Source organism: Alosa sapidissima, chromosome 21 (assembly GCF_018492685.1).
Source record: "Alosa sapidissima isolate fAloSap1 chromosome 21, fAloSap1.pri, whole genome shotgun sequence".
Taxonomy (NCBI): Eukaryota; Metazoa; Chordata; class Actinopteri; order Clupeiformes; family Clupeidae; genus Alosa; species Alosa sapidissima.
In genome coordinates, this window is record NC_055977.1 from 30,410,643 (window position 1) to 30,427,470 (window position 16,828).

The 16,828-nt window shown below is 39.0% G+C and overlaps 2 protein-coding genes across 6 annotated transcripts in view; one reads left to right on the forward strand and one right to left on the reverse strand.

The window, feature by feature from the left end:
* trit1 (tRNA isopentenyltransferase 1) overlaps positions 1-1,325 on the reverse strand; it is a 47,829-nt gene extending 46,504 nt beyond the window's left edge. For 2 of the 5 annotated variants that reach the window (XM_042075952.1, XM_042075953.1), the window contains exon 1: positions 1,039-1,324. In XM_042075952.1, the coding sequence (XP_041931886.1) occupies positions 1,039-1,197 (159 nt within the window). In that variant the 5' untranslated portion in view covers positions 1,198-1,324. Of the gene's footprint in view, positions 1-1,038 lie in introns of all 5 variants that reach the window. The other 3 variants (XM_042075955.1, XM_042075954.1, XM_042075950.1) reach the window with 2 other exon arrangements.
* A 13,508-nt stretch (positions 1,326-14,833) lies between these two features.
* mfsd2ab (major facilitator superfamily domain containing 2ab) overlaps positions 14,834-16,828 on the forward strand; it is a 35,980-nt gene continuing 33,985 nt past the window's right edge. Inside the window, exons 1-2 of the mRNA XM_042076753.1 lie at positions 14,834-14,922; positions 15,801-15,965. The gene's annotated coding sequence lies outside the window, so the exon portion shown is untranslated. The remainder of the gene's footprint in view (positions 14,923-15,800; positions 15,966-16,828) is intronic.

Consider the following 16,828-nt stretch of genomic DNA (forward strand, 5'->3'; position numbering starts at 1 on the left):
AACCAATAGAATTGAACAAAAATATTTTACAGGATTTAGTTATGGAACCTAAACATTGTGTAGACAAACCTTGAGGAAAATCGGAGTCGGTGCTGCAACCATTTTCCTGGATTTTTTCTGATTTGACACGGAATGACCCAAATATACTGGGCAAGTTTATTTAAAATTATCTTCATCTAAATAATGCTGCTCTGTGTATTAGCCTACCATACACTATGGAGTACAGCCAGCAATAATATTCAATACTTCCATGATGGCGCACATTTGGAAATTCACGTTTATGAGGTTAAGTTTGTGACGTCAAATTTATTACGTTGGTGGCGACACCTAATATGCAATATGCTAATTATTATACAGTAGATAATGGTTAATTTATATGTACGCATCATATTTTAAGTCTAGACTTAAACCCACCTGTTTGCTTTGGTCTTCCCAGCTTCCTAACCCTTCTTCTGTTGCCACATCTGTAACTTTGTATTTAATGTCCCCTGCTGTCCACTGTTGTTGTTAATCTGTGTCTACCTGTAGGTCTCATACTGTATTGTTTACTTATTTTTATTTTATTTATTCATTAATGAAATCTGTGTTTAAATGTTCTTTATAAATAAATGTTACTTGTGTTGAACACAAATTAAAGCTATTGGAATGCAGATCACCCTTGTTTCAGTTGTAAGTTAAGGTTAAAGGTTTGATCGAGACTTTTTGCCCTTTCTATTCAAGGAAATGAAATGGGTTATTCTGCCTAAATAGCCTGTCATACATTTTCCAAGTCCCACAAACCAGAAGAGTGCTCATCTGGGGAAGTGTCAAATTATGGCAGGCCAAATTAATACCACCACTTACCACTGGTGGATATGTCCAGATAATAGTTGAAAAAGTAGGTATATGTAGAAAAGGTAGATTAATATTGGCTGCCACACAGATGTCAATCATAGCCAGTAAAAGGATGTCAATGCAGTCATGTAGTGTGTCAAAAATGGACCTGGCACCGTCGAGTGCTGACATCTTTTCACGTAGTCGCTCTCTGCCACTTCTTACCTGCATAGAATCAGCACTTATTATCTCGCCTTGCAGTCGTTTACCGATTTCAATTGCCAGTTTAGATTTGCCAGTGCCCGTTGCTCCAAGAATCACAACCAAGGGTGGGACGACGGTTTTCTTGAAAGCATTCTGCATGCCGAGTATGGAAGCCGCCATGACAGTTTAGCGCATGCGTATGGGTTGTGGCTAGATGGGATACAGCTAAGAACGGAAGTTACGTAACAGATAGTGAAATCTCGCCGCTCAGGACAGGAAGTAGGAAGCGATCGTGGATATTCCAGGATCCAAGAAAACAAGAAAAATAGCTATTTTGCGAACATTAACATCACTTTTATGTTATACTTATACTTATAATTAAAGACGATCTAAAGACGTCTCAGCCATGGATATCCACCGCTGTCTCGCTATCCGGCAAAAGATTATTTGGACGCCGCCATTGGCCGAATACCGGCGCCCATTGACTTACATTGAACACATAAACAAAACCTCAATTATGTGCTCAAACTAACGCCGCTGACTTATGACAACAACTATTCCACTTTGATACGAAACTACATTTTTGTACAACATTTATCCAGCAAAAATTACAGAATTTGGATCAAGTAATGTGAAATATCGATATTAAGAAAATTGCCGCTGCGTGACGCCGAGTTAATGGCATTTCCCCTTGTCCATGAGTCACGTAACAGTTCACGTCGGTGGCCGTTATCCCTCACATGTCAGAGTAATGACATTCAAAAACGTACCTTTATATTACATTACAATTTATAAAGGAACGAAATGTCAAAAGAATTAAGCAATATGCAGGGCCGGCCCGAGGCATAAGCGAACTAAGCGGCTGCGGGGCCCCCAATCGAGTTTCTTCTTTTTTTTACATAATAAATAACGTAAACATCGTATAAACAAGTGACATCAATGAATGAATAACTTCCTCTCTCATTTACTCTTTCTCTTTCTCTTCTGTAGCCTGTTAATATGACATGACGCATTTAACATAGTTTTTTTTATTTATTTATGTATTTATTTAATCATTGCAGGTTCGTCCACTGCAGTCCACTGCGAGTTGCAGATGCCTGAAAGCCAGGAACGAAGTAGGAATAAGTATCTATTTTTTGGGACATTTAATTTTTGATTATTAATGTTTGTCTATTTTGGTTTTATTTTGTAGTTGAAGATTGCTCATTTAATGCACATTTGCGGATTTGTTGTGATTTGCAAATCTGTTGAAAAACAAGTCATTAAACTGATGTACTTGTTTACAACAAATACAAACGATGTTGTATTTTGTTATTTGTCAATTCAACTTCAGTAAACCACCCTTAGTGCTTCACTTTGAATATGAAAGTTTCTAAATAAATTTGTGATTTTAGTACCCTCTAAGATTAAAAGGTGACAGGGTTGGTGTAAATAACAACTATATTAATACATTGGTTTACCAAGCACATGGGGCAAGAAGTCTAGAGCGGAGCCCCAAAACATTTTTGCCATGTGAGCAAGGATGGATTACTGAATGAGCCTACCGAGCCCAAGAGGTCAAGGGACCCTGAACCCCAAGTAGTTGTGTGAAGTCACTACCTCTATAAGTCAAAAAGCAAGGCTATGAATCTGAACAAATTTAGGTACTGCCCCTCTCCAGCTGACCATCCCAAAAATGCACCAGAATACAGGAAATCACATCTACCAAATTCAGAATTTTCTGGGGGAGTACCCCCAGAACCAGCCCCTTCCCCCACACACACCCCCATTTGTACCCACATTTGCACAGATAGGGTAAGGGGAGAGGGTCCTTATGCATCTGTGTCCAGGGGGACAGTAGTTCATAATCCGTCACTGTATTAATACATAACCTCACTCTATTCATTTATAATACAACATTATAGTGTGAAGTTGTCAGTTATCACCAAGCACAGGTGACTCTGTGTTGTGGGAGGGGGCCCCCAAATCAAATTCTGCTTAGGGCCCCCAAAAGGCTCGGGCCGGCACTGGCAATATGTAAGCTGGATGACACGAATATTAGTAAGGAAAAACACGATTTTTACCGTAATGTCCAGTGAAATTACATATGTAATTTCACTGGACATTTCACTGGACATTACGGTAAAAATCTTGTTGTGGCGCTATTGCGCGGCACGGCCAGCAGATGACATCATTGCACTACAGCAACCAGGAACCAGCAATAAACCTAGACACTCGAGATTTTAGGACCGTTGTCAGCCACAACGCACCGTCTGAAAATCTGAATTGTGAAGTAGACTTACTCCATAGTCACGTGTGCCTGTTCATTCATTCCATGTCAATAGAACAAACCAAATTAGAATAGGCTAGTAATGCAATACTACATACAATACATATGTATATATGCATGGATATACTGTATGTGTGTATATATATATATATATATATATATTTTTTTTTTTTTTTTTTTATACAGAGAGAGAGAGGGCAATACAGAAGAGTTTTTGCTGTATGTGAACACACTTGTCACGCTACATTTATATAAATGCACAAATAGGCTGACACCAGACATAATTTCACTGCATTTCTTACTTCCAGTAACTATGTGCATGTGACAATAAACTTCCTTGTATCCTTGTAACAGCTGTGCTGCTACAACCTTGTTACTCTTTGATACAGTGGAATAAACCTATTAAGTGTACCAGTTAATTACTTACATGTACATATGACATGTATGTTGTGTCTTCGATGTCTTGGAACAGGTCTACTAATTCACTACATCAACTGTGTTGGTACACACTTATTGCTCTTTCATCCAACATCCATAACGCCAATAAAATGTGATGGTATGGTATGATGTGAATGATTACATGAAATTTGAGCATTTGCTATTTTTGGCTGAAGAATGTACATGAGAAAAAAATGCACAAAAAATGAATAGTAACATTCACATCATACAAATGCCAAGGCATTTCACTGGCGTTATGGATGTGACAAAAAGTCAATTTTCCATGGAATTGCCCACTTACAATTACATATTACATTACATGTTGTGTCATTGGTGTCTTGGAACATGTCTGCCATTACCCTACATACTGTAGTACATGTATCAACTGTGTTATTTATTACTCTTTTGATACAGTGGAATAAACCCATTCAAATAAAGTGTGTATGTACATATTATATACATCCTGTCAATGATGTCATGCATCCTGTAATTGATGTGTTGAAACGTGTCTGCTGTTACACTATACAGTACATGTTAATTAGTAGACCTGTTCCAAGACATCGAAGACACAACATACATGTCATATGTAAATGTAAGTAATTAACTGGTACACTTAATAGGTTTATTCCACTGTATCAAAGAGTAACAAGGTTGTAGCAGCACAGCTGTTACACACTGAAGACAATGAGGCCTTGACTGGTGCTAAGCATGATTTGTATATCAAAACTTTCATGACCAGATTTACCCCATCCAGCAGGTCTCAGGTCAGCTCTTTGCCTCTGATGAAAATGTAGGCAAATTGGCAACGTTTTGTAAAAGCACTCAGTATTACAATGTAACAACTATAGCCTATGTAGGTACCCACAAATACATAATGCAAGTACAATGATAGTACAGTACCTGATAGTACATGTTGTTACACAGGTTGTACCACTGTACCTAATTAGGTAGGTACACTGTAACAGCGACACATTAAAATAAAGTGTTGCCGATGAATTTCCCCAGTAGTGGACAATAAAGACTTCTCTTCTAGCCTACACGTCACATGTAGCCTACTAGAAGTGATGTTTCAGCTAGAAGTGATGGTTCATAAATTAACCCTCCAACTTTGCTGATGCACAGAACAGGTGTGCTGAGCTTTGTTTTTGGCTCTTCAAAGTGTTGTAAGTAAGGTGGTGTAAGTAGCCTATAGGCAGGTGGTGACAGGTCAAGAAATATGGTGCAGTGAAACACTATACAGTTGATTTTCAGAAGGTGGTTTAGAGTAGTATAAATGAAATATAAATATGTGCACTGTATTACCTTATAAGAGCAAAATAAATATGGCTATGAATAACAATGTCAGTTGATATTATTTTAAATGTTGGTGACACTACATTAATAAGGAGAATACCAATAATAAACAATAATGTGAATGCAATATCAATGGGCAATAAATGCAAATCAACAAATACTATAACATACAAACAATGACTCAGAACAGCCTAAGTGCATGGTGAACAAATATGTCTTTACACCCCTGTTGACAGGTGCATGCAAAAACACAGAAAGCAGACAAGGATTTTGTTTTTATAACACATGTAATAAGCAATGAACATTTGAAGATGTATTGTTTTGTTCTTCTAACATCAATAGTAGTTGTTCAGAGGTTGTAACATAATGATAAGTACATGCTGCCTGCACATTATGAATATATACCCTGTCTTGTCTTGCACATCAGAAGCAGAAGCACTATGCTATTACATCGTTCAGCATAGGGACTAGTATGAGGGAGACTGAGCTGCCAATCTCTCTTAACAAGTCCTGCATCATATCTACAAATATCTATTCTGCTCTGCACAAACATAAGCAGGGTCTGATTTAGCGTGGCAGAGTGCTGATTGACAATAACATGGTTCCCTGCAGTGTTTGGTGGATTCCCATTGATGTTTGTGCATTCTGTTTGACTGTACATTTTATGTGTGGCATCTCATTCCTCAGTTGTCTAACATGTTTTCTGACGGCCACTGATTGCATTAGCAGCTGAAAGACCAACTTGTAACAAGGTCCCAATTGTGGATACACCCATTAACAGTCCTTGCGACCAATGACATCTGGATCAACTACAAACTTTTGATTGATTTTCAACAATGAACAATTAGTTCAGTGTAATATGTTCAGCTCTCTCCCCCATCTTAATAAGTCAACATTATATGATATGACCCTATTTTTACATTATAGCCTATATGTTATAGCCTAACCCTTATCTATAGGTGACTGATGAGATTCATGTTAGCATATATTCATTGGCGCCACAATTAATATTGGAGCTATTTCACTGTCGCAGACCCAGACGTGCTGGTAGCCTAGGCTACGTAGTCATAGGCCAACATGAGACTTAATTAAGCCCCCATGTCGTCATGACTTAGGTTAGCCTATGTTCTTATGTTATTATCTGTACATATTGTCTGTGGAACACAATTGTAGGCTAGGCCTATATTTGATTTTCAGTAAGCTTATATATCAATGATAAAGCTTCTTTACTTTTTTGGTGTAATTATTTAGTTTTTTTTTATCTATGTAGGCTATTTCTTTAATGTTACATTATTATTTTGTTAATACATGGAATAAATCACCACAAACACATACGACTAGCCTATTGGCTTCTTCTGTAGCCTACCCGGCTTGCGCAGCGTGGCTAACAACGCCCCTAAAACAAGTGTAACCGTCGGCTCCTCGAGGCTTATTACTTAAACCAGAGACTTTCTAATGTGGAGACACAGCACTCAAAAAATACTCCATAGAAATGCATGGGGCTAGTTTGTCATGCCAATATGGCCGTTGTCGACACATATCCCACCCCTTTCTCGGCAAAACGTCGACATGTGAATACATTGAGCCAATCATGTGGTGTGATGTGAATACATTGAGCCAATCATATGGTGTGTTGTGAAGACATCGTGCCAATCATGTGTTGTGATCTTGCCGCTGGAGCAACATTGGTGTCGTGAAGCCTTGCGCACGCGCAGTTCGACCGAAAGACTGTGCCCGATGAGTGCCCATAAAACGTTGGTATATGGCCGCCGAGTGGAGGGACTTGCCTAAAAGGACTTTGCTTAAACAAAGTTACAGCAGCTATTAGGCCCGAGGTGCAGTGAAATGGCGTCATCTGGTGGTCATACAATTCACCCGCTATTAGACCCGAAGTGCAGGAGAAGTGGATATTCAACCACGCCATCCTTCAGGTCGCAGCGACACGTATGTGTACTTTATGTGCTGTGTCATGCTGCCATCTAGTGGTTGTGGAATATTTAACACCCATTATAGTTCTGGGAATAAATGTGCCCTCGAATAAATGTTGTACTTTGTTACAAATTATTTGGGTAATCCATCTGATAGATTGTGTTTTTCTTTTTATACTTCGTACCTTTATAAATTGAAGTGTATCATGAAGGTACCTTTTTCAATGTCATTACTCTGACATTCGACATTAGTCGACCATAAATTTGGGCAATGGGCACATTGTTAGGGGTTGACACTTTGCATAAGATTTCTCCACATTACTTGATCCAAATTCTGTGATTTTTGTTGTATAAATGTTGTACAATTATGTAGTTTCGTATCAAAGTGGAATGGTTGTTTTCATAAGTCAGCGGCGTTAGTTTGAGCACATAATTGACGTTTTGTTTACATGTGTTCAATGTAAGTCAATAGGAGCCGGAAATCCATAAATAGTGGCGTCCAAAGAATCTTTTGCCGGATAGCGAGACAGCGGTTGGATATCCGTGTCATAAATGAAAACTATTTTTACAACTATTTTTATGGATCGTTGTGAAAGAGTTGCTTCAATTGCACAACGAACACTGTCATTTCCCTTTGGGGATGGAACATAACTTGCTGTGATGGAGCTGCTAACGATTGGACTGAAATCGTAACTTTTGAAACCTGGCATGCAATATCTACTTCTGCACGGAGACTCGACTCCATCTGAGAACACAACATGTAGGCTTATATATATGTGCAATGTATTGGCAGTACCAGTATGAATCATATAGATATATGCAGTGAACAGAATATATTATAATAAAAACTGAATAAGTATGAGCCATATGGACAGATATGTACAGTACAGTTATGTGCAGTGTGGTAACAGTACCATTGTAGTGCAGAAACAGAAACATAAACATCAGAGAGACTTGCTTCTACAGCTACATAAGATAAGAGTTAGAGAGTCACAATATGTCCAATATGATTTCATTTAATTTTAGGGGGTGGGGTTTGTGATTTTCACATACAAACAAAGCATTCTGGTGCATTCTGACAAAATAATAAAGACAAAATAGAACATTTCCTGTGTTGGTAACTTTACTCATAAATCTATCTACAGTCAAGTATGCATTTAGAGAAATACAATAAAATATCAATATAATATAATACATTGTATGTGTGGTTGTTTAAGACACACTGAAGGCATGATGCCACCTTAGGTTTGCAGAGAACTATATACAATATGCACACTGATGGCATGATGCCACCATACAGTAGGTTTGCAGATTATATACAATATGCACACTGAAGGAATGATGCCACCATAGGTTTGCAGAGAACTATATACAATATGCACACTGAAGGCATGATGCCACCATAGGTTTGCAGAGAACTATATACAATATGGAAAGGGGTGGGGTGGTGGTGTGGGGTTGGGAGGGCTGCTGAAAACCAGTGTCCATCCTCACAGGAAGGGGTGGGGTGGTGGTGTGGGGTTGTGAGGGCCGCTGAAAACCAGTGTCCATCCTCACAGAAAAGAGTTACAGTTAATCTGCAGCCTTAGGCACTGGTTAGCAGAAGGTGTCCACTACAAACCAACAAACCCCACTTCTAAAAAAACACAAACACACTCGCGCACTCCACGGGAAAACAGGAGATTCTGTCAATCTGAATTTTAAGTTTTTAAGTTGCTTACATAATAACATTGGCCTTTATATGACACAGGAGGGAGAGGGAGACGCGCGCACACACACACACACAAACTCGCGCATACAATGCTAAGCTAACAGCTAGACTATCGATTTAAAAATGGACATTTTTTTTAGCTGAACTCACTGTCCTGACCAAAACTGCGGTCTTTAGTTAAGACTGTAAACTTAGTCATGGTTTCTTCCTCGTAATCACTGAGGTACTTCTCAAAACTCCTGTACGACGAGAAGAAAGCTGCCATCGCTAGAATGCATGCATTTTTTATATGCATTCTAGAGAAAAGGACCAATAATAGTCCAACAACTGAGTGTCTTATCGAACTAACTGAGTGTGTCCTGTCATGTAATAATTTTTTGTTTGGTGCTGATTTCTATCTTCAGATCTCGGGTGTGGCAATGGGATCAAGAATGTCACCCAGCTTTGCATCGCTCTATGTGGGACTCTTCGAATCAAACGTGATCTTCAATACACAGAGGAACCCCTTCATACAGAATATATCATACTGGAAACGCTACCTAGACGACATCTTTTTCATATGGGATGGTGGTGAGAACGAGCTACAAGCATTCCATACATACATGGGTGAGAACAACCAATATCTGAGATTTACTATGTCCGTGGATAAAACAAAAATGAACTTTTTGGACATTCTTGTAATAAGGGAAGGAAATGTGTTAAAAACAAACCTATATCGCAAGAGCACAGATAGAAACTCTTTGCTACATGGGGAATCGTACCACCCGACATCCTTAAAGAAAAACCTTCCAATCTCCCAGTTCAGTAGAATCAGGAGAATCTGTAGCTCGGAGGACGGCTATCAATCTCAATCAACCATTTTAAAAAAAAGGTTCAAAGAAAGGGGCTACAAGGATCAATGGATTGGAGAAGCTGCTGATCGTTTTAAAAACATGTCCCAAGATCAATGCTTGAATAGGAGAACAAAAAATAATTAAAAAAATGGAATCAAGAATATCATGTTGTGTACAGTATTCCCCAATTGCCAGGGACATTGAACAGAGTGTAAAAAGACATTGGCACATCATTGACTCTGACCCATGTTTAAAAAAGATTTTCCCCAAACCACCGCGTGTGGTCTACAAAAGACAACCAAACCTTCGGAACATGCTGGTGAGGGCGGATCTACCCCCTCTTCCTCCCCCCACACACTTTCTGAGTAACATTCAACCAGGCAACTATAAATGTGGAAACTGCCAACAATGTAACTTCACTAGTAAAACTCACTTTTTTAATCACCCCCATACTGGTAAAAAAATTCACATCAAGGGTATCATATCCTGTTTAACAAAAAATGTGATCTATATGCTTAAGTGCCCATGTGGCTTGGCCTACGTGGGGAAGACCACAAGGGCACTTAAGACTAGGATAGCAGAGCACAGATGTGCAATACGCAACATGGACATGAAAAGTTCAGTGGCAGCCCATTTTAAAGAGGCCCGTCATAATGTGTCTGCCCTTAAATATATGGGAATTGAGATGATAAAAATGCCCAGGAGGGGGGGCAATATTGACAACTTACTTCTCAAACGTGAACTATATTGGATTTACACACTGGACACTATGGCACCAAGGGGTATGAATGAGGACTTTAATATCAGACCGTTCCTGTAACTATTTTAATGACTGTGGTTGCTAACTGAAAATCTTTAAATAATGGTACTTCTGTTTCGTGTTCTTCTGTTTGCCCTTTGCCCTTTGGAAGTGAGTAAAGAGTTCACAAACTCACTAGCAAAAGTTTTTTTAACATGATGCTGTATTGTAGTCTCCTGGATAAAAATAGTAACCTTGTGATTATATAGACACCTTATCATGCTTACTTGAAATTATGATGGCCATAGGGCCTGATGCTATGTCAAGTACTCTGAATAGACTTCTTTGTACACTCTAAGACGTGTTTTAGAAAGAACTTCAAAATATGTGTTTATGTTTGTATGTATGTATATATGTGTATATGTATATATTTTCTGTATTTTTTGTATATTTGGTAGAGACTGGTGTAGTGTGGTGAAAAATATTTGTGGATGTCTATTGGTACTTTGGGATGCACCTCTCTGCAGTGGGTGTGCCTTCCAATTAGAACTTCATTGATGTACCATGTGACTCTTTCTACCTAATAAGTATGACGTGTGTCTATTTTGATTCAAGTCTGATGAAGAGCGTGTAGCTCGAAAACGTTCACTTGGTGAAATTAAAGAAAAAGCAAAACGGGAGCAAGTGTGCGGACATTCAACTTTGTTTTTTGATTTTTTAAAGTCACTTAATTGTTCCAAAAAGGCCTTTCCAACGTGTCAATGACGTCATTCATTAGCACAATGCTTGTTATGGGCAACAATGACATAAGTACTCGTTTATTCAACTTTCGACCTATAACCCATGTTGAAGTTATACAAACTACAATCAAATCTGATATTTCTCAACGACAATCAGGTAAAAGAGACAAATTTAGCCGCCTAGCTCAATTGACTCCCATTCATGCAGTGGAACTCTGGTGGAACGGCAACCAAATTCGGCCAAAAGTGGCCAGGCTCTGGTGCTACTTTACATTCAGTATTTTTTAATTTTTTTTTTAAATGAAAAAATAATGAAATGGGGGGAAAAACTAAATTTTATTTGCTAGTTGGGTTTCTTTTAGGAAAGCTATAACAGCCCTAACTGTGCTGGGCATACTCGGTAAGTTTTTCATTGTTATATCTTTCTTTATTGCTCTCTTCATATGTTCCCTTTCTCTGGTACATTGTGTGCAGTCTAGAAGTACAGTATGTGTTTTACATTTTCTGTTACTCCACAGTGTGTGTATACTCGTCTGGTGTTTCCCTATAATATCCACTGTCTAAACTTGTGTGTCTCATCCTAGGCCTGGTAAACCATGTTTCCTCCTGCCTTTCCAATCCACTGATTTTACTAGCTGTTACCTCTTTGTGTATATTATACAAATGTCTGCCTTTTCCCTTAATTGTCCCATCTCTCCTGCCATATTCTGTTGATTTTGTCCTTAATAATACTTTTAATTTCTGACCTGCTACTCTTGTTTTTTTATATGCATTTTTTATTTCTCTTTGCTATTTGTGCTTATTGGAACCTAATCAGAATAAAAACGAAGTATCATCTTTTGATATTATACACTTTTAGAGAAAAATTATGTCCACATGTAGATTCATGGTCCGAACTTCCATAAAACACAATAAAGTCACCTTTGTGTAATAGAATGAAAAACTCTTTATTTCCACCTTGAACACAGCAGTTTTTTCCTGACTGTTTTTTAATGTATTAACAACACATACATACATATTTTTTGAACATGTTTTGAATATCAGAGAGTGAATCAACATGAAAACATTGCATTTTTGCCCATTTGCACACACACACACACACACACACAGACAAAGTAATAATGTCACAAAATGTACACCTACGAACATGTACACACCTTGAGAATCACTGCCATCACTTATGTGTAAAAGGCTGAGTAACAGTTGCGTTCGGTTTGCAAGCACAAGAACACTTTGCAGGTCACACAACGCACTCAGGTTCTTCCAGTGCAGCCTGAGTTGTCTCCATCAATTAGTATCTCCAAATGCACAGAAAAAACGCTCTGGAAATAAAAACATGACAAAATCAAATACAAATCAATTTAATTTATATATGTAGGTTTGCATTATTTATTTGTTAGTTATTCCAATGGGACAATATGCTAGCTAATTTACATGTGCACATTTTTACTAACATTTTCAACCCAACTAATTAATTATTACTAATTAAGTATGTATGTATGTATTTAGTGATTTAATTGTTATTTATTTCATTGGGACCATGTACAGCTTTTTAGCTGCACCAGAGTTAGCTTTTTTCTTATTTTACATGTGTGCATGTTTACTAGCATATTAGCCGTTTCAAGGAGCATCAGTCCATAAGTACACTTATGTGTACTTCATGTTTAGCAACCTATAAAGTTGCTATTTTTACACTTTTTTGTTCAAATTTGTATGTCATGACAATGTACAAGGTTTTTATAAATATCTAAGTCAGAATAAGCCATGAACTATGACAGAACTTCTTACCTGGTCGACGTTTGTGTATGGAGCTACCACTTGAATCTTCTCTTGTGTTTGCCGCCATTTTGAATTTTGACCGTAGCTACAGTAGGGGTTAAGAGACCTCAGACCAAGGGGGCAGGAGAATTCCCGGAAGTAGAAGAATCGACGTAGGCTGGAGGGACCACCTCTCTGCTAACTCCCATAGAAGTCCATTCATTCTAGGATTTTTTTGAAATACCATAACTTCATATAACATATATCCTGTGCCGATATTGTAGCTTCTGTGTAATCCACATAAACACTACAAAGGCAAAGCAGACTCCACTACCTCATCCGTAACGTTGGTTACCCGTAAGAAGAATGGTTAGCTTTTTCGGTTGGAGGGAAGCTAGCTTTGACGTAATCTCTCTTTCGCGCCGTAGGGAGATAACCGTATTGTTTGGATAAGAAGCTCAGTCCACCTTACTGTCTACGGGTTACCTTACGCTAACTCATAAGCAAAACCTAGCATACACAACCGTATGTTAAGGTAAGTAAACCTAATTTTTTTTTAAACGGCACTAATCATTACAGAGGTTTTCGATGGATTGACCGTAGGTCGGAAAAGTGGAAAGAAGATTAGCTTCAAGGCTATAACTTTTTTGTTTTGTTGACTGTTTTTGAAGATGATCATGTATGGTAGCTTCAACATTAACACGACTTGGTGAGGATGATATTAATAATAATACATAAATAAATGTTTAACTTAGATGACTTTGAAGGCGAAGGAAGTGTGAGAAGAATTTCTGTGTATCTATCATATGAGTTACAAGATTCAGTTCGATGGCTAACGTCACGAAGTTAAGTGTGAGTCTGCGCAGTACTGGGGGGACCAACTGAAAAATCGTTCTATTTGACTCAGTGCCCTCCCATTGAAAACGACGGAGTCTGTTCGTCCATTTCTTTTACTGTCTATGCCTCAGACCCATTAGACCAGCCTCAGACGAGTCCAGGAAGTGACGTCCCTTTATTATGATGCACGCGACGCGGTCATTCGTCTCTAAATGACTTAACTCTCTCCGTAGTTAGTTAGAAACTTCTGAGTGACACCACCAGATGGCAGTGTTAGTACCCACAATTGTGGACTTAAGAGCTAAAAAGTGCTGTCCACGTATGTGACCGCTAAGCCCTTAATGTGATATCCAGTTCAACCAGTTGTGATCTAATAGCTTCCTTCGCCAGCGTGTCTGCCTTCTCATTCCCCTCCACTCCCCTGTGTGCAGGAACCCATATAAATCCTACGCTTATGGTCTGTTGGTTTATTTTGAAAATTAGTTTTTTAAATTTATCTTATTAATTTAAATCCTGTCTACATGTAGACTTTCCACTCTGGATGCATTAAGTAAGTATAAGTATATATAGTTTCTTGATCCCGTGAAGGAAATTTGGTCTCTGCATTTAACCCAATCGGTGAATTAGTGAAACACAAACAGCACACAGTGAACACACAGTGAGGTGAAGCACACACTAATCCCGGCGCAGTGAGCTGCCTGCTACAACGGCGGCGCTCGGGGAGCAGTGAGGGGTTAGGTGCCTTGCTCAAGGGCACTTCAGCTGCGGCCCACTGGTCGGGGCTCGAACCGGCAACCCTCCGGTTACAAGTCCAGAGTGCTAACCAGTGGGCCACGGCTGCCCATTCTAGTGAGGACATTGAGTCTGAACAGATGATCACCTTATTGGGTTTTACTTCTTCCATCCATTGTAGAGCCAGTATTATTGCTATCATCTCTGCTGTAAAAATGGCCAAATGGTCTGTTGTCCTTTTTTTAATATTAACGATTGTAATAGGCTGATGCCTCAGCTACGGAAGGTGGGGGCATGGCAAGGACATAGTAATTAAGGTGGTGCACTGTAAAAAATCAAACTTGGCATCTGTTACGCTTACAAAAGATTTTCAGCACACAAAACTCAAAACCTTCATTTAGCTTTCCAAACTTGTTATTATCATTAATCTCAACCATTCCATCGATTTAACATTGTAAAGTGGAATAGCTCAGTTGACAAAACTTAAATTGTCAAGTATCTGGGCCGGAGTGAGATTCTTGAAGTTCACGCATGCGCATTTGTACCAACTACGGGGACTCCCCTGGAGGAAGGCAGGATTGGAAACGAATCTCGACCACGCTGTCGCAACTACAACGTTTGGAAAGGGTAAGTTGATATATTTCACTCCATTCGGACCATACAGTCTATTACGCGAATTTAGGGATAATATGACAGGCTACCGTACGTTTTTGCACCAACCACACAAATATTTTATCATCTGAAACATTGAAAAACCATTGAGTCGTTGGCCAAACTAAATCAGTCATAGCCAAAAATGAACGTGTTCTTCATCCTCTAACTTAACACAGAACCTGTGTAACGTTACACGACATTAAATGCTGGGTAACATATAGCTTTACAAGCTCTACATTTCATTCGAGCCTCAGGCTAATATTTAGACGTTTAGCCTATATAGCCGAGGGGCAGCATCGTTTTTAGCAGCCTAGCATCTAACCAAAGCTGGTTAAGCTAGCTACAGTACACTGTCCCACTGACGTTTTTCACGATTTTACAATCTTAAGAAAGCCCAAAGATGTGCCCGGACACGTGAAAGTATTTCCTGCTTATTGTTGTGCTGCATAACTGTAGCTAAAGCCATAATCAAATCACAAATCAGTGAAAATATACAAATCTCTACCAACACCTTTACTCTGGCTGTGACCAGAATAATGGCTGGTTATCAAATCACGTGGTTCCGCAGCAGTGTAGGTTTTACATTAGTTTGATGCCCTATTTGGGATATTTTTTTTCTTTGTAGGCTAAGGGCTAAGTTGTAAGTTACTGCCTAGGCCTTTGAAATCTTTAAGGTGATTGACTGTACAATATCAGTCAAAAGTTGTGGCAACTAGTACATATTCTGTTTAAGTTGTCTGATTGTCTGAAATATGTTATAGTTTAACATATTTCAATGCATGTATTGCATTTTTAAGAATGGCATTTAAGATACTGTAATCTCTTTATTCTGTTTTGTTTCATCCCCACAGAATACATCTCCCTCGAAATTGTGATGCAATGCAAAAAATGTAAATTTGCTCACTCGGATGTGACGACACTTCTAAACCACTACCGGCTTGTACACGCTAAAGGTCATCAAGGAAGAACTTGGCCCTGCCCCTATCCTGATTGTGTCTGTACATTTAGGACATCAGGTACTTTAAAATGTCATGTTGCACGCTACCATGCCAAAAAGACGTTGACTGAAATCTCATCAACATTCAATTCATGCTCTTTAAAAGCACAGAAGTGTTTGTCTCAATGATTGTGGCTGCTGGTATCAGAGAGACACGACACAAAGCTGGGGGTTCGTTAAGATCCTAGAAGTGGAAAGTGGTCTCTGGTTCATTCAGGTCGTGACAAATTGATGTAAGGTGATTGTGCCAGGACTGTAGTAGGCCTACCGTCATAATTCCTGGTTTAGAGGCAAACCTCAAATTACAGAAAATCTGTTGGCCGCTGCTTTGCTGGAAGCCACTGCTGCCGGCGCTCGTGTCCCGTCACGTCCTGTCCCATTGGGCTTCTGCTTCTCAGGCTGCTGGCTCGCCGCTGCTTGCTTCACCTAGCTTGCTTGCTTTACAGCTTGTTGGCTGCATCTAGCTTGTGTGCTTCATCTTTCTCCTTTGCTGCATTGCTGTACGCCGGTTTGCGGTTCAGCGTCCGGCGATAACACACATTTCTCTGCAGGGCCGGAGTGGGGCAACTTTTCAGCCCGGGAGTTTCAGGCCTAAGACCAGCCCATTTTTTCCATGGTGGTGGAAATTGGATAAATTAAGCAACAGTTCAGTTCTTAGTCTTACTATCCCGTAGTTTTTATTAGTACCATGGTTCAACAAATGTGTAAAGGTTATATAATAATTTACTTAAACTGAGAAGTTAACAAAAATATTCCACTATCCCACAAGGGTAAATTAACAAAAACAGAAAGAAATAAAGCATTTGAAATGTATTCCACTCTTCCACAAAGAGGCATATTGAACTAATGTTTTTCAGCGTGGGTAGGCTATCATATTGGTGT